Genomic DNA, 23,200 nt, shown 5'->3' with positions numbered 1-23,200 from the left:
CCAGGAATGTTGCAGCAAACTGCAGAAGTACGAGAATTGGAAATGATGCAGCAAACTGCAGAAGTATGAGATGATGCAGCAAAATACCAGATACTAATGATGAGGAATTTTTGTATGCAAATACTTCCCTCCTCCCTTCTTTTCTCAATACGATAACCAGTAATAGTCCTTCTCACAACTACCCTTTACTTGAAACACTTTTATATTTTTTCTCTTTTACTGGAATTTGTCTTTTTTTTTTTTTTTTTTTTAATCCACTTCAGCTTTTATCTTCTTTTCAGCACCTAAAATTTCTGGGAACCAATTTTTATCAGTGCATTTCTAGTTTTAGACTTTTGATTAGGTTATCATAAAGTCTTCACTTTTCCATTAGGACATACTTAATTTAGTCATCTTTTTTCTGCAAATGAAAAGTACTCAGAACTTCTTTCTATTTTTAGTTTTAGATGATGAATGCTCAGAAAGAAACTATGTTATTAATATTATATAGTGACAACTACTGTAAAAATAAGTCAAAAATGGATTTGGCTAGTGCTTCTTAAACCAATGCATCACAAAAAGAAGTCATTAAAACTGTGGGATAAACTGTCAAAAACTGAGAAACTGTTTTGAATCAGATACTCAAGGTCTCAACTCATGCATTAAGAATACAAGAAAAAGAATTAATTAAGACTAAATTCACGGCATACAAGTTTTACTTTTTACAAAACAAAGTCCCTAAGAAAATTAAAGAGACATCAGCCTCCAGAGCTCACACAGAGAGAAGTATTCTCAGCATGTCAAACCTCCACTAAGGGAAAGCAAATGGCTTCAAACCATGATGTATGAATCATCCCAGATGTACTAAATTGTACCTGGAATGAATCCAGTCCCACGTTGCATCATCAGCAGGCTGCTAATGGCATCAAGGCCAACTCAAAGTGACACAAAGTCAGCAACCAAGATTTTATGCCAGAGTGCTGATGTTCCTACACCAGAGAAAACTTCAGGTGCCTCATTAAAAGAGTGTTGATGCTTCCCTACCGTGATGTAACAGGAACAAAAACAAGTAGGAACACACATAGTCTTTTTCTGACAAGTACAGAGCAAGACCTCCTGCCTCCCCAGGTAGCATTCCACAGCCAACCTGAGGACATAATCTTTTAGCTTCCTCTTTTGTCAACATAAGAGTTGATCTACATTTTTTTTCTCCATATACTGAATGAATATTTTACAGAATATCTCTAATGTATCTTAGAGATCAAGGCATTTACCTGAGACCTGATGATCTGTCTTTCCTTCAAAATCTTAAATGCTTCTTAGAACTTTGCCCTGAGTACTGACAAAGTGTGGACAATATAAAGGCAGGGACACACACACGTATGTACACACACCCTTCACATTAAAATAGTTTGCAAATTAGTTCCAAATCAACAAATGAATGCTAAGAAATGTTATAAAATTTAAAAATAAATAAATTGTTCATAAGTGGCTTATATGATGGTTTTTAATGAATACAGTGTTCCAATAAAATTTCTGACATATCTTAATTATTTATTGTTTTGATTTCATCTTTCTTACTGATCTACATACACATTCTGCAAAAAAAAAAAAAAGAAACAACAAGAAAAAAACCCCAAACCCCAAACCCTAAGCTTCATTATCTGGGGCTGCAGTTGGAATACATTAAAAGAACTTCAATATAAGTCATCAGGTAAGCAATAAAAAGTACTGCAATGTATCTACATTTCATATTATTGTTATTAGTATTAAAAATTTGGTAGTGCACTGCAGGTTATTCCTTACTCCAAGAGTGTTTTCTTCAAGTTGACTCCAAGGCTACATTAATTATCTGTAGCTGTAAATCACTTAAGTTTAGACCAGTAGCAGTTTCTTCCCATCATATCCTCTACCTACAAATTCATGTTTTATATTTAATTATAATTTATATTTAAAATTTCTTACTAGTGGATTCTTCTATATGGAGAATAAACTTATTGTAATTTTCTATTGCTTATTTTTATGAAAAATTGTAGAGATACTCCAGCAAGATCCCAGAGAGCACTTGTTGAAATAACAATCAGTAAAGTCATACCCTACCTTTAGCTAAAAGTCAGCTGAAAATCAGAGTACCATGTTGCTACTTTTATAAATATAATAGAGTTGTAAAACATGAAGGAACACCAGAAAAAAATGTAATACTCCAAATAGCTGCGAAAAGACAGTTAATGTTACATTAAACATATGTACATTAATATTTAATAAAGTATACTCAAAGAACACAAAGTAAAGATATTATTTGTAAGCCACTATCAAGGATTTTTTTTCCTGTACCATTTGGGGCATGGGAGGATTTGTTTGTTTGTTTCACATCTTTGTTCATGTTTTTAAAATATGGCAGCTTTGCTCCCTCTTCTGGTTATACGCCTGCACCACGCCAGACTGGTTAGGGCAGGCCCGCTCTCAGTCGGTTTCTTTGAACATCTGGGAAGAAATGCTCCCCCAAGTCACTTGTTTGGACAAGCACTTCGGGGCGATTTTGGAAGGACTGATATAAGGGGGAAGAAACAGTGCAGAGAACCTATGAGGGAGACGAAGACACCATGCAAAGACACCATTGCTGTTTATGTAGATTTCTGAGGTACAAGTCATAGGAGACTGGGCAGCCAGTATCCTGGATGAGCTTTATTACACACTTGTCCTGCTTATATCCCTTTCTCCCAGCATCCATGCCTGGTCTACTGAAGACCAGACACTAGACTAGATGGATTTTCAGTCTGAGCTGGTAGGCTATCCTCATACTGCTCCAATAGGTAAACACAAGAAAAATCAAAATATCTCCAGAATTTAATGAACAGTGAATTTAAAAAAGGAAAATTACAAGTAATGTCCAAAATAAATGTGGAGCAAAGTACGAGCTTCTGCTCTACACCTCTCTGCCACAGTGTCTCCTCAGTTTGCATTTCCATTCCCTGGGTGTCAGGGAATACTCTGTGCATGCAAGGAAATGTGAACAGCCTACAAATTCACTCTGCAGAATGCAGAAGGTAAGGTTTAGCTTGATATAGGGTTTGGGATATTTTTTCCATGTTATTTTTATATTTATTGAAAAAGGTGCAATCTTATAGCAAGTCTTCAAATATTTTCTAAGCAGAAAGATAATTTTTTACTATATGATTATACATTCTCTCACAAACACAAACACACAAAAAAGCTCTGCAGAAAATCACAGGTACTCTACCCTTTTTAAATGCAGCTAAGATTGAAGCTTATGGTACAATTCTAAAATGTTAAAAAAATCATTCTAATCATAAAAGGGGTCTGAAACTAAGTCAGTAGTTTTAAGCACTAATACCGACCAATGAAGAAAATAAAATAAACAGCTTACACAAAGATGAAAAATATAGATTTGTTTCTTCAGAAAGCTCTAGGTTTTTTTGAATGTCAAGTACTGCTACTTCATCATATAAAAGTTTTCTTATTGCTCAAATTTACACACAAATTTACACACAAATTTACACACAAATTTTACATTCATCTTTACATGCAAATACTGTCCGCACCAAAAGGCCCATTTTATTCTTCTGCCTTATCTCTGAAAGGTTAGATTAGTAACCAGACAAACTGTGTTTGACTAGGAGACAAAATGACATCCCATTGTCACATACCAGTCTTAGAAATGCTATGCAGTGCCGTGATGTTGTTTCGAAAGATGCAAACTCAAAATTTTCATGAGTAAAATTTGAAGGTTTTTATGGACAAGTTAGTAGCTAGAGTCTTTCTCACCTGTAATACCTCCCTGGTAGTTTTAGAGCTAAATTTGTAAAATCATAAGGATATCACAAGGAATTTTAACAGAATGTAGGTTCTTCAGTCTGGAGCATTTTATTGGTACTTTACTTTTCCTGGTTTATGTTGTTGTGTTGTGGGGTTTTTTTAATTTCACTCTTTTCCCAGCATGAAAGTTGCACTTATGTGACTGCCTACAACTAGCACAATCTAACCAGGTCTACACTTTATTTAAACCTTACTTTGCTTGAACTAGAATTTAATTAAAATGCAGTATTTCTCTAGGTACTCCTAACACATACAAATATGTTAAGTATTTTCACAGCACACATAAAACACATCCAGTATCATTTCTCATGCAAAATTCAGAAGCTGTTGTGGTCTCTTAGTGGTCTAGAGTCAGTAAGCCAGAGGAAGAGAAAGCACTTAGGAGACTCACAGCAGTCATATTCAGTAGTTCAGGGAAAGTGTAGGCCCCATTTCCACAAATCCAAGTGGTCTTAGATGGAAAAACTGCTTGGGTCAGCTATCAGGATGAGAGTGCCCTCTGGCCTGACAGGAACATGCTTGTTTTTCAAAAAAGTGTATTTGAACACTACTTCTGCAAGTCAGTTAAGCAGGTCCATCTGTCAACACTTTGACTGGCATCCCTTTATTCTGTCTAGTTTGCCCTTCAGTCACCTAAACTCTAGACTGTGTCTAAACTGTGCAACAGTTTAGAATAATCTGGAATACAGCGTAGTTTCAGTTCTATTCCTTCAGGCATCCAGACTGCTCACAGAGCGGTGGGACTCCCATGCATGTGGAAATCAGAGTGCACAGAAAGGGCAGAGACTTGGGTCTTGTCTTGCTGTAAACTCAAGACACCAATATGCTCCAGACACTTCTCAGTCTGGGAGATGAGAACTGGAAAGCATTCCTGATTCCTAATATAGACAAAGATATGGTGTAATCCTATAAAATATTCCAAAGAGTGAGGGAATATGAAACACTTAAAATTTTGCTTTGGTAACTACATCGTTTTCTATGCACCCTAAATTAAGACAGCAAAGGGCAGAATTTTACCTGGATCCTTTTCTCACAAACTCAAATGATCAAAAGATGTCATACAAAATACATGAAAGATAAATGCAAAAGACCTGAGGAAGATTGGAAAGGGATAACAGTTTTGGTAATAAATATTTGAAATTGAATATTTGGCACCGATCATTCTTTTGGAGAGTAAGAGCCCTGCAGAAGAAACTTCTAAAACATAAAATGGACTCCTTAGAGAACTAAATAAAAGTATGAAACAAACTATCTTAAATGCAAGTTAGTAGTATTTAGTTGATTGTGCAATGTACATCTTTCAGGCTCTATAAGTGTATAAAATATTGGTTTTGTTGAAGGAGTGGAAGATAGACCAAGAACAAAAACTACTTTTGCCTGACTAAATCACTATTTATCGTTTTGTCAGCTTTGTCAGATCAGTGGCAAAAGCTTCTAATTTTGCTACGACTGGAATTTAAATCTTAAAAGCATGACACTGAACCATCTGCATCTGGTAAGTAGCATGGATTACAGTTACAGCAGCAGACTCCCAGTATTTGAATTCATTCAGGACTATGCTGGCACAGCCACCAGAGCAAGCCAGGTAACCCCGTGAACTGCTCCGCCAGTCTGGTGACACGACACCTTCTCTGCAAAGGCACACCACTCAGTCTTGTCTACACTTGATAACAAGAGACATTAAAAATGGTGTGGTCTTCCTTCCCAGACAATGAACTAGCACAGGCAAAACAGAATCCCTGCTCTCCTGATATCTGTGTTCCCTCCTCTAAGTTACTGTAGGGAATAGACAGCTAGGAATGGCCCATAACAGTGCAACTGGGTCTATACCCCTTGAAGGTTCCAGGCAGAGATGGAACTGTAAGAGTGAATACCCAAATTTTAATAAATACAAGAAACTACTAGTTTATATTTCATTCACTGGCAGAAGACGTCAATGACACAAAATCTAAATGTAGTATGGCCCTAGAAGTATATGGAAAAGTAGTAATATATTTCTTCAAAATTATCAAAGCAATTTGGAAGCATGAACTCGAATAAAACTTCAAAGTAAGCTGTGGTTGTTCATTGCAACTTTCTTGTTCTATTTTTTAGATAAGAAACCTAAATCTCCATGTTAGCATTTCAGTGCTTTGAATTAAGCTCATTTCTACAGCATTTGAAAGAGAGGAGAACATCAAACATAATACACACTAAACAACAGAAATGATGGCTAATAACATAAGCCTTTCTCTAGAAGTATATGATAATTAAAATGGTCCATTTTTTCTAGTCACATTAAAATGTGACAAGCTTGTAAAATACGTATCCAAGCAATGTAAAAGAATATAGACCTGGTAAAAAGTGGAAGACAATGCAGACAATTTTGCAAGTGTCTGCAAACTGTACTTGGCCTTTTAGGGTAAGACAGACCGGGATTTCCAAAATGAGAAGAAATACAGAAACTACCCCCTTAGCTCTCCATAGCCAGCCTGGTGAAATATCTGCCTAGTGTAAACTATATCCTCAGTAATACAGTTAGCTGCAAAAACATAAAAATGTGGAGCTTTTGATTACAAGAAATATTTTTAAACCACAGTTGAAATAATTATATCCAAGATGAAATAATTATATCCAAGAAGTAAAACAACACACTGAAACTGAATATATGTGAACTTACTAGTTTCAAGCTAGTGAACTAAGCAACGCACACACACGCAGCAAAAAAATAAATGAAATTTTTCAAGCACCCACAATTCATAAGCAATATCATAATCAACTTGCCTTTTCGCCCATTAACAGGTGGGGTTTGATGTTTTTCCTCACAATCTTTACAACATTAAAAACAGACAATGATGATTAACAACTTGAACAGCTGCTATGATGAACAATGCAACTACAAGCACACACAAACGTGTTGCAGCTATGTGAGCCAAACTCCATGCACTATGCTTGAGTTACCACAAAACACAAAAAAAACCCACAAAACAGAGCAAAGAGCACACAGTACATGCACCACTGAACACCACAGCAACAGAACCATTAAAAAAGCAATAAAAAAGTAAACTGTATTATAATAAAAAATGGGAAGGCAAAGATCTTAACGGACACTTTGGATGCCTAAGTGAGAACTAAAATTAAAAAAAAGTAAACCTGCTTTCCACCTCTGAAATCGTGAAATTACTCTAGCTACTTCAGTGTTTTGAACAAGTAATGAGTCCCATCACAGTCATTATTCCTGACCTTTTTTCATAGAAGAAAATAGTAATCCATATTTTCTTCTCTTAAATAACAATGGGAAGAGAGTTCAGGGCACAGGATTCAGGCACTTACACTTCTAAGCAGCATTTAGCATTTTAGGCATGCATTTGTATGCTAGTAATTTTCCCTACCAGCTAGTAGTAAATGTGTTTCTTGATTAGCTCATCTTTTTTATATTTTTTTGCACCACACTTCCACCACTTGTGGCAATTATTAACAACTAATTATGGAAGACAGAATGTAACATATTAACAAGGCATGTAAACGCAAATTTATGCATTTTTGATTCTTCCTTTGAAAAAGAAGCTGAAGAACAAAAAAATGATTGAAAAAAATCTTTAGATCTCTGCATATCTTTGAACCCATACTGGGCGTTTTTTGAAATTAGAAGTTAAAGTTTTATGTTTTAATCACATGGTGTTCCAGTTGAAAAAAGTATTTTCAACTGTTTGATTTGATCATGAGCTATCAGTTGTCATCACACTACCAACTGAACTGTCTTCCAAGCAGGATGAAGGACATTATACAAAATGGTCGAAGTATTTCCATGTAATGCAGTTATCTACTATTTTTGTCCAGCATCAGTCTGCTTACACAAACTAAGGGGGAAAAAGAAGTGACATGACACAAAAAAATTTACTTCCCTGCTTGTAAAAATTATCAATGCAAAGTAGACTGTACCACATCTAAGAAGCATCCACCCAGATCTGCTAAATCTGTAACTTGAGCATAGTGCCAGAGTATTTTCATAAAAAAGAATAAAAAGAGTAAAATAGTTGGGTACTTTTTCCACATTGAAATATTTTAAGCATTCACAACTGGCAAATAAACTATGCTACAATTAATTTGTTTGTGTTGTTTTTTCATAAAATGATACAAATATTCTCTGGATTCTTTATGCTTAATCTGTTTACAAGCTGGCTGGTAAAGCTTCCCTATATACTCAGGGGAGAACATATCTAAAGGAGATGGGCACTGCGGTCAGACAGACCTGCCTCGACCTCTGCCTCCTGAACTCCAGTACGCTTGTTTTCTTCATCTCCTGCTGCATTTGTATAGGCAAGGGATGAGAGGGGGAAAAAAGCAAGACAAAAACATGCATGCTTTGTTAGAAGCTGTTCAAATAAAAGATGAACATCAAACAAAAGACATTCACAATAACATACAAACCCTCAGTCTGTGGCGGTGAATCAAAGATTAAATAAATTGTAGTGCTATTTTTCATTTATATCTAGAGCTTACTCCAGTGAGATCTTTCTGCAAGTAATGATGCCCACATGCAGCCCTTAATGTTCTTTGTTGCCAATCTCTTACTAAATTTTTAAGCACTGGAAAGCAGACAATGAGAACCAAAGAAGATAAAACAGACATACTGGTAGATAATTAGTTTACATCTTCTGCTTGGCTTTGCTTTAGTTTTTCTAGGAATAAAGTCCAAGCCTCCATTCTCAAACAGCATATTTAAAATTGTATATAAATCATAAGCTAGTGGACATACTTGGTACCTTAAAAAGCGCAGAAGAAACAAAGCAAAATATCCTCAATTTGGCAGATAATAGGCTTTTTTTACCTGGATTTCAGAGTAGTTAGAATGCCAAAAGAAATACATTTTCCACTAGCATCTACAGGTGCCTAGAGCATATTTAAATACTAGAGAATGCTGAAATAGTTGAGAACAACAGTGAAAGTGCCATTGATAATAAGAAACAAAGATTTTTTTAAAGTCATTAATAAAGAACCACAACTTTCTTTTGTGACAAAGCTCATGAGGGTAACAACAGTAATAATCCTGAAGAGTCTCAAACTGAATAACTGATTTACCATACACCTGCTTTAATTTAAATGCCAGTTATTGATTAAACAGCTTTGATGTGATGCAATATAGTGCAGTTTTTCAAGGTTCCGATTTAAATTGTTTATTGATTTTTCATGTTCTCTGTTCCCGGAATTCTTTCCACTTCTCTCATTACTTGTATAAGTTTATGTGCAATTAAATAGCTCATTGAATTACTTGACTTCAGATTTAGCTAGCATGTAAAATTAATTTTAAAACTACTTGTTCTAGGAAGTTATTGTTAATAGATAAATTCAGGCTATAATCAAACCAGTGCAATAGAAACTAATCTGTGCTTAGATTTCTGCTCTACAATTCTGTGATAAAATCATGACATTTAAATTCCAGTTGAAATCATGACATTGAAAATTCCAATTAAAATATTCAGCAGATTTATCATCTGTACAGTCAACCTTCTCTCATAGAAACAAATGTCTAGAAGATGTGCCTAAGACTTTAAAAAAACATTTTCAGTGAATTGAATTTAAATGGTTTTGGCATGTTGGTACCCTGAAATGTAAATTAACAATGGCTGTCATGAGCAGAACTGTATGACTTCTCAGTGATTTTCCTTTATCCCCTTTGTAGTCTCAGACCTAGACAGAAAGATCTTCAAATTTCATAAAGCTGTTTAATTTCTCCTTTTGCCAATATGAGAGAAAATTATAAACTATGACTTCCCTTGAAAGATCAGAACATTTTAAGCAAGCACTTTAAACTCTGGGTTATAGGTAAAGTTTGTTCGAGTTTTTCTATGGAAATTGCACCAATGTAAATAAAATATTTTAATATTCTTCAAGGGCTGAGGATTCTGCTGCCTTTCAGGAAAGTGAACTAAGCATCCACAATTAAAACCCCAAGGTGTATTTTTGCAAATTCGTAGTTGAAATCAAAACCCCAAAGCAGATTCAGGAAGTATCCTAAGGAAGCCTTGTGACTGATGTTAACTAACCTATTCTGTTTACTTTGCTGTCAAGCACACAAAATGCAAATTACACTGTGCAAGTATGAAGGTTTCTAACATCCCACATAGAAATATCCACACAAAAAAAAGGGATGGGTGCAAAGCTCCGTACTTCCATTTTTTGGACTGCTGTGTTTGCCTAAGTCATCAAGTTTATAGCTAAGCTGAAGATAATGTAAGGTCCTATCCTATATTTTATAGATGTGATCAATCATTTCTATAAAACAAAATACCCATATGCCATATATTTTAAAAACCCTGCAAAATCATAGCTTATAGAGTATGATAAAATCATGACCAGTCTTAATACTGGTCCTCTGCAATTGCATTATAACCATCTTTCTCTATCTCCCATCAAACTAGGGTAGGGTTATGTAAAACACACAGTAAAATTCCTTTTAATTTTGCAAAACTGTACCTCATTTAAAGAAATTATGTTCTGAATGAGATAAAACCCCTTAAAATAAACAGCATGTACTTCTCTCAATAGTATCTGTGCTTTCCTAACCATCAGAATGTCTCTGTGGCTTCCATTCCAGACTGTATGAGTTGCAACACTACATTGTCACTAGACATCTGTCCTTTTTAGAGATTTGAATATGTATCTGAGAGATATAAAAACTGACTAAAGGTTGCTAGCTATCCCTGATTAAACCTAATTGAGTATTCCTGTTAATTCCACTAATATCTAATTTTATTCTGGAAAAAGATTACCCACACCTGAAGTTAAGAGAGGACAGTTAATCAGCACTAATATCAGCCCTTAACAGGTTCTGAAATAACTTTCCCAAGACACAAGATTATTATGGGATCATACAATTAAAGTCTGTACCATAGAGCATAAATAGAAGGGCAAATCCTTACTGAGCTCTACTATTTGCTAAATATCTGAGCACTTCATTTCCAAATTTTAAGGTTTTGTTGCATCTATTTGGGTTAACATGATTTTCTAGTTTTTATGGTTGGGTGGATGGTTGGGGGATGGTTTTGTGGAAAGAAGAAAGAAAGGGCTATGTTTTATTTTTAAAAGGAAAAGCAAAAATCTATATTAGGAAAAAATATTTTCTCTCTGATTAGTAATTAACAATGAACTGGAAGGGTGCATACTGAACACTTTCACTTTATGGTGTTCCATTTTAATTAGCAGCAAGCAGTCAGTGATTTCACCCTCCTGCCAAGGCGAGTAAGAACAAAGAAATACATTATAGCCATATATAAATGAAAAAAAATCATGTTAACCCTTAAGAACTATAAATACTGCTGTATTCACTTCTTGGCAATAGCATGAAAAATACAGAATACTTAAGGGTACATTAGCATTTCAGCACTAAAACCAAGTTTGATTTAACGACACTTAAACAATTAACAATGCTTTAACAATTTAACAAATGTTCATTTAAACATGGTATCTCTATCTCTACCATAATTTAAAAATATACAAACAAAATTTCAGCTGAAAAAAGTCTTCTGGCACATCAGTAGTGAAAATTTGTTAGGTGGTCCCAGACATATTTTCAGAACTATTTTCTAACCACATAACATGAAAATATACTAAACTAATTATGCTTACAGCAAAACCCAAACTGCCTAGATGCCAAGGTATAGCCTGGGTAGATAAGCTAAAGACATGCATTTCAGAAATACCCAGTCTTTCTTCTGAACAGGCAAATCTGATACTGAAAGCAACACACCAGTGGCAACCTAAGGAATTAGCAAAAATATGATGACCATAAAAGGCTGTAAATGCAACATAACTAAGGATATTGTATGTTCTACTGAGCATGTGGGACACTGATAAAAATATGTTTGGGTCAGTACACCACAGACACGAATTCATAGCTACTCCCAGGTAGCTTTCTTAAAAGCAAACATCTTAGGCTATTTTGAAATAAAGTATTCAAGAGGTACCTACATGTCCTGGAGCAAAAACTCCCAACCACATAAAACAGTTCATTCAAATAAATCTAACCCAAATCAATGTATTTTAATTCTCATCCTAATTTGGAAAGCAATTACCCAGAGGGTTGGGTTTTTCCCTGTAGATTCCTTCCCTTCCATTTCTAGTCACACAGCCATAAGCATACCATATCCCATATTCTAATGAGTGCTGCCCTATAACAAAAAAATATCTCCAACAGCAAATTACTCCCTTCTTTCTACTTGAGTTATGGCATTTCTACTACATTTAAAGAAAAGGTATGCAGTTACAACCTTGTAAGAAATACAGATTATTCAAATGCATGCAAACAATGAGACCACTGTAGGAGTCCACAGCAGATAAGTTTTTCCCTCTTTTTCACAAAGCTGAGATGACTTCCAATTCATCGTTGTCTATAAGGTATCTTTTACTAACTCTTTTCATCAGTTTTATTTTGATTTAATCTAGTCAACAATAAAATCCTTGATTTCAAAATAAAAAAGTTTAACCTTCACAGCACGTTTCCATGGAATATAGAAACACCTCTCTCATTTGAGTCAAGTATGTGTTCTGCAAGAGCAGAAAGGACTACTCTGTGATAACATTTTTTGATATGGTGATATAGCCTTCCCAACATCGCACAAAAGTTTTGATTATCACTTGGGCTTAAAAAAAAGCATTGAAACCTACTCAAATATCTACAAAACTTTCAGGTTTAATGATGGTATATTTGTTAAATAACAACATACACTCCTTCTATGGTAGTCAGTGTTTCCGATTCTATTAAATTTCAGGTTTTTTAACTGGTACTTAATTTGCCTAAAATAACTTTCTGCAAAATTCTCCACAGTAAAAAAGCTGCTATTAATCTTAATTACGTTCTGTCACTGAACGAAGTTAGGTAATCTGCTGTTCTTGCAGAGCACTATCCTTTATAAAGAAAATTATTGCTCCCTTCAAAGAAAATTATTAGAAAATCCTAAAGAAGGACAGAAAAAGCCTCAAAGAAGAACTCTATTGGTATTAGAATATGAGCTCTTAATTCATGACAGAAATTTACATAGAATGCTCTATGAAAGCTGTATCTATGGATTCTGTTTTTAAGAGTGTTTACTATCTTTATATGTGTAAATTCAATATGAAATGTGTTGAGTTAGTGTATCTTGAGTCACTGATGATGCTTTGATTGTCTGTTAGAACATCAACATCTGTGGATCTGGAAATTTTCCATAACCCAGATTTTCCAAAAGACTGCTTTTTTTCAAAAGACAAAGTAAAAGGAAAATATTACTCAGTTTTCGAGTAAAAACAGAGTTCCTCAAGTCTCAGCAGTACTTACCAGAGGAAACAATTCTAGCACTCCTATAAAAAATAATTATTTTATTGTATTTGTTACATTTCTCTCTATAGAACCTACGATGTAAGTAATAAATAAGACTGGTACCCTCTCTAATCAAACACAGTAAAAATATGCAGTACTTCACAATTGCTGCTCTAAGGAGCTCACAGTCTAAATAGATACACTAAGCAAAGAGCAGGGAAGAGTGGTAAAACATAAAAGCATATACAGCAATGACAGCAAACATCATGGGATTAGATGTGATTATTTCCTGGAATATCTAGACTGTATTTCAAAGAAGCAATTCACAACACATAAGACAACAAAGAAATTAATATAATAGAGTGATGATCTGAGAAAACAGGAGTTTTCTTTTCATGAAGTTTTGTTTCCAAAATGGAAAGAAATACTGTAAATATTTGAAATACTAAATTAAAAAGTCTGATGAGACAAACACAGTAATACTACATAAAGACCCTCAGTGGTATAACCAAGGACTGCAATTGATATCTTGTGGCTTGCTATTAAGTAAATTAAGTGGTTTTAATACTATAAAATATAAGGGAATTTTATTCTAAGCAAAAATATTTTAACTTTTTGAAAGACTATTTTAATTCAATTAATTTTTGTTCACATATTATTTGAAAATCGCCTACCAATTCAGCAAATGTATCACACTGTAGCATATTTGCAATGAAAACATTGTTCTGAGTAAATGTATGGCTAACATAAAACATGTCAAATAGCCTCCAATGCTTACACTTAAACATGTGCCTGAATACCTGCTAATCCCAGAAGTGTACATACATAACTGCCAAAATGCTCTTATTCGCCATAGGGTAAATTCTAGGTCTTTAGAAATGGGTATATGTCTAGGTACTTTTCTAATGACAATCATATTTAGATAGTATTATTTATACTGTCTTTTTTTCATGTAGAATCCTGTAAAATTTATGAGCCACAGGTCTAAAAATAAAGACTAAATCATATGACAATAATTCTGACTATGTGCAGTCAAGTAACACCAATTGCAGTTGGGTTTGTTTTTCCCTACACAGCCTCTGAAAAAGGCTTTCAGGTGAAAAACAAGTCCTTCTTTATGTACAGACCTTCATAAGATTCTATCTCCTTGTCTCCATTGTCTACGGAAAGTCACAAAACCAAAACAAACAAACAAAAACAAACAAAAAAAAGGAACCAAAGCACAGGGGTTAAAAACAACAGAAGTTTTTTAAAAGATACAATATACATGTTAAGAAGGATTAAAAAAAATGAGTGTATATGGCCATTTAGACTGATTTTGCACAGCACATCTAGTTACTAGAAATGGAAGGGTGAAAATGTATCTGCTATCAAAAATGCATTTATATACCTGTTTCTAAACATTTCAGAAATGTCTCCATCAACCAGTGCTTTTAATAGACATTAAAGAGAAGCACAATTACAGTAGCAGTAAAACGTGAATCATTAAATACCTGACATTTCTAATTTTAAAGATTTTTACCTGTCTTCTTGCTCTTCCTGTTTCAAGATGCAGAGGTTTTATATTAGCAATCTGTAATACACTCCATGTGAACCTACAAGTGATCAGCTAGGTTCCTGACTCCCAAAAGAGCCAGAATTCTGTCACTAGACAACATACTAAAGATAATTTCCTGTGCCTGTTGAAGTCAATGACAAAACACCTACTGAGTCCAAAAGGAACAGGATCATGCTAATAGTCCACCTTGTTTCATGTGCATTATACTACTGATTATTCACGTCAGCCAAGAGTATTGTAGATATTAAAACATAATAGAAAAAAACAGAATAAAAAATGCAATACCACTACCAAATTCTAATTCTGTACACCAAAACTCAAGAGATTTCAACTGTCATGGCAAAAGAAAATTAATAAATATAATCGACTTTCATGAGCAATTTGGGAGCATCATTAAGGATAAAACCATGCACTTACTTCTCTCCAACGTCCCCTTTGGTGGGAGCTGTGGTAACTGCCTGCCCCTTCGCCCTACTACTGGAGTACTTGATGGACTTGTCTGGACAGACCCAGTTCGAGGATGTGACCTATGAGACACATATCAAAACAAACCACAACCATTAAAATACAAATTCATTCCTAAATATCATTAAGAACTGATAACATGTCTAAGTAGACTTTACATCATTTGGGACCCTTGCAGTCCCAGAGGGAAACTATTATCTCTTTTCAGAAAAAGACCTGATTAAAAAGAGAAATCTCTCAATTAAAAGGAAGCCAAACTAACGCTGAGGATGCTTCCATAAGCTGTTCCCATAAGATGCTTGTTCCCACAGTCAAGCCAGAAAATGTGTTGTGTGCATATTCATGTGCATGTGGATATAATAGCCACACACACATAAATTTATTCACAAGTCAAATTCCATTATCTTTACTCAGCTTGTATTTTCTTAAATCACCTTTGAGTTGCAATGAGAGTACATGGATTTGTCTAAACAAAGTAATAAACTGAGAAAAGACACTGATATTTGACTCAATTCTCACTGGGGATTTGATACTAACTCTAACTTTCAGAAAACGAAAGAATGTACTCAGCAGTTCTAAAATAAAAGAGAGGCTTTCCTGAACACGATATAGATCAAAATGTGCTCATCTTGTTATCATATTATGTTTGTTTAAACTAAGAATAATGTATAGAAATCCTCAATATCAATCAGGGGTACTCAAACAGGAACAATACAGACTATGGCACAGTAAAATGTAGTCAGAGAAAATGGTGGTTAAAATGGTAAGTAATTGACAAAGTTAGTACAGTGCATCTAAAGAAACTTTTTTTAAAAAAAATAGTTTCATTTGATGTTATGATGGTTGTTCCATAAGCAATGTCTGATGAACACAAATAATTTCTCATTCTGTAAGAGAAGAATATGAAAGTTATGAGGTGTTTTATGTGGAAACCATCCAGGATTCCTGACAAATGAGAAAACATAAACAAATGTAGTTAAATACTGTTAGCAAGCAATTTGCAATGGTAGCCACACCATTATATCCAGAGTAGAATATAAATAGTGTGTTCGCACTGAACGGGTTAGTATCTATTGCTGCTAGTGATCAGCTAAGGATGAGGCGATACCACTTAGCTACTGGGAAAATAAAATGGTGAGCTGGTGGGGCAGAAGGGGTTTAGTCTGATTGATTTGTCTGTTTCACCTCGGTAAGGCAGGTGAAGGAGGGGCAGATCTTCCAGTCATTAATGAAGGCATCGACCTGATGAGGTTTGAGTCAGGACGCTCTGTGGATCGGGAGCGGGAGTTGGTCCGCTCTAGCACAGGACGTTGCTCTGTTGATCTGGATCTTTGATATGGCTCTCTATCTGCTGCTTCACAATTCCTGTAATGTTAGTCAAAAAGCAGCTCAGTTGAACTTTGACTTTTCTATTAATTATAAAATATGCTGCATGATACTGGTTTGGAGCAAATCATATTGTTATATACATTTTTAGGGGGAATAAATTTTCTGAGATAACTTCTTGATAACATACAGTTTTTTACACATATGATTTGACTTGCTCCATACTCTTGATAAATGGACTGAAATGTTTCCAATGTCTCAGTAATGGCTATCCATGCAATAGTCTGTTTCCTGACAATTTTTGGGTTAAAATATTGTTGTTTTCTCAATTAACATATGAACCTGGGAATAAAAGAGTAGCTGACATAATATTAAGTCTCATTAAAGCTAAGGATTCATTAATTGTGCAGTTTAATTGTGCATTATTCCTCATATTAATGGATTTTTACAGATTTTTTACAGATTGCATTCTCTCTAGAGGTAGCACTCTTGTTTGTAGGAAAGTCCACATTCTAGATGTTATAATTACCATGTAGCACTGTTAACTGTTATTAGACTTGAGGATGTCTGTTATAATATAGGCTAGGCTATAGTGATAGATTCGTATGTGGTGCTCAGACTGTAATCAGATGAAAATGTACATCATTAGTACTTACACAGGTTCCAACAACTATAAAAATTTGATTTGTAATTTAAAAATTCTTTTAACCCACAGCCTACAGGACTGTACCAAAACAGCAGTGGAAAAAGTTATTGTTAGAGATGCAATGGGAAGAAATTAGACTGAGTAAAAGAGAATTTCTTGATCAAACAGTCATGTCTTCTACTATCTTAGGCAATTAATCAGGCCATTAACTTCAGAAATTAATCAAGCCCCACCTTTTTTCACAATGTACTTGGTCTGTTTTCAAGGAGTAATATTTGCTAGCAATATCCTCAGGTACATTAAATCAAGGCAATTTTAAAAGTAAAATCCATGCCCTAATGGAGCTATTTATTAAAATCACACTCCTCCCAGCTCTCCTTGAGTAACTGAGCAGATAACAGAATACAGATGGGGAATGTGTACCCTTCAGGACTTTTCCTTGAGCGAAGTCATGCATTTTACAATGAAGTCAGTTAATACAATGAGTGGCTCGATGGTGATTAAGTGTAACAAGAAGTCAAATTTTAATTAGTATCAAGAAAGAGAGAGACATACCACAGCGTCATTATGAAGACTTTTATGTTAGTGACAGCATTTTATTTCTAAAGGCATTGAAAAGGAGTATACTGGCTAACCTTGCTGAATGCTTTCATAAAACATTCATTAAAAGCAATGTCTTTTCAGGCCTTCCATGAGGTCATAATTTGACTCCTAGAGCATATGAAGGAATTGCCACAGACAAATTCAGAATAATACCATACATCATGAACCTACATCTATAAGCTCCTAACAAGCAAACACACCACAGCGAGACACATAAATGGTAATTGTAAGCTGAGGCACTAAAGACTGTAGGAAAAGTACAATGAGCCTGGCACAAAACCGCATCAAAATTACCTCACTTCTTCCTCTATCAGTTCTGTTTCTGAATGGGAAGCTTCATCAGCAAAAATATCCACTGTCTCGCTTCTTTTACATTGTTGACAGACAGAGAAACACAACCTTAGCTTTGATAGGAATGTTGTTTAGTTTATGTAATTGTTTAAGAGATGTTTCAGCGTTATGGAAGGTGAGAAAAATGTCAGCCATCTGCATGATGGCAAGAAATGACCACAGAATACATTCTTTGACTATGGGAATAAATCCCGAGAAAAAAAAATCCTAAATTCAACAGAATTACAAAAAAATAACAATATCAAGGTCTGGAAAACTCACTCTTATCTTTTTTATCCACATATTTAAGAATATTAATGAGCCCACAAAGACTTTTTTGGATCTGTCAGCATTTCCCCTGTCAGTGACTGCTGGAGGACTGCTGGAGCAGCAGGGACTGAGGAATATGGTAAGGGTATCATTCCATATTCTATTTCTCTCTCCTTCCAACAGCCAGTAAGACATACAGAGGACCAGGTGAGAGCAACCACATGCTTCTCATAAAGACTTCACGAGAAGTTACAGCTCCCACTTGTTACTCTTAAGGCCTCATTCTCTTTAGCTCTATAGGTACAAAAAGTAGTTTTTAGGATATTAGGGGTCTGACCTATTGCCTGATTAGAAAGAGGGAGGTTTTTTTACCATTAGGATCAATACTAATGGCTTAGTGGGCAGGTTTTATGTTCTATAGAACATCATGGAGCCAGTCTAGCTAACCATTATGCTAACAGATAAAGGCCTCAAAAATTTCACACTTAATAGCTAATATAAATATTCAGTTTGCTACAATCTGCAGCAGGCATTTACTTAAAATGGAAAAACAACCAGGAGTTCCCAGAAGTGAAGGAGAGGGTGCATTTTGGCAGTAAACCTTTGAAGTTTTGGCAATGCTGTTCTGTAGACTAAAGGATTTGAAGAGTGAGTCCTGAAGTTAAACTGAGTTGTCATCCTCAGGTTCCAGGCTACAGGCTGCAATCCTCTCAGTAACCACTATGGCAAATGGAGGCTATTTCAGGTGGACAGTTTTCCACTTGAAAGCTTCACTTTGTGGTTCTACATCATACACATATAAAGAGCAATTCAAAAAATAGTTTTACTGTCCGGTCTTCATCCTCACTTATTATTTTATCCTTTTTAACAGTAAACACATGTACTGCATGATCCCAGTCTTCAGGAACTGTCCCTTTTATAGGAAAACTATCATTCAGATAGGCTGCTTGGGCAGTGAAACTCCTCCCTTACCACTGTATACAATTATGCATGAATATCAAAATCCAGCCATAATTATGGGAGGAAGTTAAATTAAAAATGGAAGTTTCTAACTTTTCAGTTATCATTCTTAAAGACTTACGCTTACAAATAACCTAGATGAAACTTTCTTCTTTTCTCATTACAAATCGTATCATATGAATTACTGATTTTTAAAGAGGGAAATATGGTAGTCTTAGTTAAACTATTCAACAACCATATAGTATTTTCATGTACACTAGCACTGTTTACCTTTGCTAACAGACTCTTCATTCTGAAAATACAGTTAATGAAATGTCAAAAAATGCTGTCCTCCATTTACAGCCTATTTTAGCACCCTTCTACCTTTGCTAGGGAAGACAGGCATGGTAGACAGCTGATCTCCTTGTCAAAGTCTGCAAGACTTGTAAGCATAACTGTCCCCTATTCTGAGGAATGGGTACAGCAGTGTTTGCTTCTAAACCAAGCAAGCCAATCACTATGAGACTGTTTAAGCTCTCTGTAAGTCACTACACAGAAAGTTCTGTGAGTATTCAGTCTAACTGCTTATTCCAAACCCATTAGAACTAGAATCTAATATTATTTAGATACCACTGTAAACTCTAGTTGCTATAGTACCTAAGCAAAGGTGCTACCAAATTTTATTTTATATACTGATTTATCTCCATTTTTTTATATATATATATACTGCAAATTTCAAATGTGAACTCTTTTCCCAATGCAGAAAATAATAATTTCTAATTTTTAATTTCTCAGATTTGTTACTTTTCTTAAGAAATAAAAAGAATTTTCAACAAATAATTATAGTCATTGATCTAAACTTATGGAAAGAGAAAGCTTTATAAAAGATTAACATTTTCCAACAGTAAGCAATTGTAAAAGCTTACATAACAAATAGAACTTTTTTTTCCCCCAAAATGACTGAAAACAATTTATTTAAAAGCCCAGGTCAAATTCTTTTACTTTGTACAAACTATGAGATCATGCCAATCACCATTTTAGCATTAGGTTTTTCTTGTAACAAAAACCTGAAGAAATAAAAATAGAATTGTTGTAGGATTACAGTACACTACAATTCAGCTCCTAGTGCATCTTTTTCATCTAGAAACACTGAACAGAACAAGAAAAATGCAACAATACACTTTCTAATTATTATAATTTCAAACTCCAGCTAATATACAATGGCAATACCTGTCAGTGTCTGTGGACGGCTGCTGGATTTCAATCCTTGGACATGTTATTCTTCTACTAGCTATAGGAACTTTGCTGTTTAGTCACAGACACAAGATCCTCTGTTAGCATAACATAGATAAACATGTCTAAAAACAAATCAGATTTCTAGTACCAAGCAAATTTAAATTTGAGTCATAAATATTGCAATGGAAAATGGGAAGGAGCAGTACACTGCCAAATATCTAGACAAACTGGTGACAGGATATCTCACCAAATAACTCATCTATACTCATAAAGCAACTTAATATAAAATTATGTGCCTCTATAGTTTTTAAAAGACAGGAATGTAAAGCTTTTGGGTACTCTGGTTTAAAAGAAAAGTAAAGCAAGATATTTTGGTTGCTGTAATATTCTATAATGGTTTTTATAAATGTAACACATACACACACATATATTTATACACACACATACACACACACACACACACATACATATATACATATATACAAGCGTCCATACACTGATATGATCTAGTCACATGCATATTACCCAGTGGTATATGTGATAACTACCAGTATATCTCCATGCCACTCAAAGGTATGATTAAACTGTAACATGCCAGTGTCTGAACTACTCTACTAACTCAGCTAAGAAAACAAAGCAGAGAACTCTGCTATGATCCCAGGCACATTGTGCTCCACACTCCTGTGTTCTGCTACAGCTACAGAAATTCAATTGCTTACAGCTTGCTCAGGTATCTGGACATTGCACTGCAGTCACTTTGGTGACTTTGTTGTCAACATATCTAATGATAACACATGGCATGGTACAATTATAAAAATGCTTAAGGAAAGCATATCTATCTAAACCTGTTGAAATTTACTCTCCAAAGTATGTGTTGTCATTGATATCTGTGATGAGAAATAGCAAAGTCCTGCTTTACACAGGGAGTTGGAGCAGACAGTTTTTCCAATGTTTTTTCCAACACAAATTATTTTATGATTCTGTGGATGCAGTTAGAGGTTTATACTAGCTATTACAATCAAATATCAATAAAACCAGTAAGTAATGTAAAACCTGGGATAATTAAGACTGAAATGATATGCATTTCATATCCTTTTTATCTGTAAAAAAAAAATTTGTAAAGTTTTTTACTTTATTGCTTTTGGTACTTGCAATGTACATTTTCAGTTATACAGCCAGTTGCCTTACATAGCATCTTGTATTTTGCCAACTACTTCTAACTTTCATCATCTTTAACACAGACCCCTAACTGACACATATAAGAGAATCACCCTGCAGGAATACACATCTCTGTGTTCATGAGATGATTAGCAGAAGATTATGATAAAGCTGATTAGGATTCAAAAGCTGGGAATTCAAAATTCTCAAAGATGAGAGCTGAAATCCTCTCCTCTCCTTCACCCCAGCTCAGTTCTATAACTGAATCTGCTGCAGTGATTCCAGATAATAATCTAAACCTCCATTAAAGTACTGGAAATATTCCAAAATATAACACTTTTAGCTTTATATTATATTTCACAGTTTTTCCCATTTCAGAACACAATATTTCACCCACTCAGTTTGAATATTATATCATAAGGTATGAGCAGAAACAGGAACATTCATGGGTTTTAATTAACATGTGTTTCATGACAGAAGTGTAGTGGTATATAAGACAATGCATAAATAATCTTGAGAAGGAAGCAAGGAAAAGGAAGAATCTCCTAGCAGGGCTTGAATGTTCAAATGTAGTTCAGCAGAGCACCTATAGACTAATCAATTGAAGTAGTCTTAGGCTTAAAAGTAAGCGTGTACTGAAATATGCCTTTTTAAAGTGAAGTACTAAATGCAAAATACGACAAGTACTCGGTTCTTGGATTTTGTGGGACTTTTTCCTCAGATCTTAAATATAACTTTATTTCTACATGGCACAAATACATAGTTGGCTTTTTTTTCCTTCAGTGACATTTTTAAACACTAATATTATGGCAGATATTTAAATAGTAAATGACCACAACCAGAGTTGTATCTATGCAGTTATTGTCTACACATACTGCAGCTACGTGTTTATCTTCTTAACTTTTGGCAACAGACCTGTAATTCTGACCTCTCTGACATCAAGAGTTTTGTCCCTTGATGAGACCAGAATTTCAATTAGATCATTCCAACAGGAGCAGGTATGTAAAACTTTATTATCTTTTAAGTTCTTAAACTATGAATGAGCAAAATAGCAATCAGTTTCTGTTAAAGGCATTCTCTCAGTGCATTGTCTGTACAGAATCTGATCCATTTCTTTATTCTATTAAAGTGTTTTCTATGCCTTATGGTTTACTTAAAAGTCATAATGGTTCACAATAAATGATTTTATCTTTTATTTCTTTTCCCAAATATTTCTGGAGCTAAATTTAAATGGAGACAGAGAGTAGTAGCAAATAAATTTCTTTTTCAAGTTAAAAATCTATTTTTAGATATTTAACCCTGATATTTACCTATGTTAGCATCTATTCAAGACTAAAAGTAAGAAGAGAGAAGTAAGCCAGGAGTATTTAATGTGACTATCAAAAGCAAAAGTTTTAGTTATACTAAGCACTTTTCAGCCTTCTTTAAATGCTGTTCCTTTTCAGTACACTTGTGCAGTTTCCAAGATGAAGTAGTAACTATGGCCCTTGCCGTATGCTTAAAAATGAAGAGCCAATGAACAGTGGCGCTGTGGTTCAAACAGCTAGAGAAGATATATGGTCTCAAGTCTCTGCAA

At 34.6% G+C, this 23,200-nt stretch overlaps 1 protein-coding gene across 49 annotated transcripts in view; it reads right to left on the bottom strand.

Annotated features, from left to right (window-relative positions):
* The window catches only part of RIMS2 (regulating synaptic membrane exocytosis 2), a 467,470-nt gene that overhangs the window by 127,211 nt on the left and 317,059 nt on the right, over window positions 1-23,200 (bottom strand). For 19 of the 49 annotated variants that reach the window (XM_032131204.1, XM_032131214.1, XM_032131158.1 and 16 more), the window contains 4 exons: window positions 20,461-20,535; window positions 17,986-18,057; window positions 16,302-16,481; window positions 15,069-15,178 (listed from right to left, as the gene is read on the bottom strand). In XM_032131204.1, the coding sequence (XP_031987095.1) occupies window positions 15,069-15,178; window positions 16,302-16,481; window positions 17,986-18,057; window positions 20,461-20,535 (437 nt within the window). Of the gene's footprint in view, window positions 1-6,579; window positions 6,625-8,047; window positions 8,102-14,220; window positions 14,254-15,068; window positions 15,179-16,301; window positions 16,482-17,985; window positions 18,058-20,460; window positions 20,536-23,200 lie in introns of all 49 variants that reach the window. The other 30 variants (XM_032130815.1, XM_032130832.1, XM_032130794.1 and 27 more) reach the window with 6 other exon arrangements.

The sequence above is a fragment of the Corvus moneduloides genome, chromosome 1, assembly GCF_009650955.1.
Source record: "Corvus moneduloides isolate bCorMon1 chromosome 1, bCorMon1.pri, whole genome shotgun sequence".
NCBI lineage: Eukaryota > Metazoa > Chordata > Aves > Passeriformes > Corvidae > Corvus > Corvus moneduloides.
The sequence above is the reverse complement of the archived record's forward strand: the minus strand, read 5'-3'. Positions and strand labels throughout refer to the sequence as shown.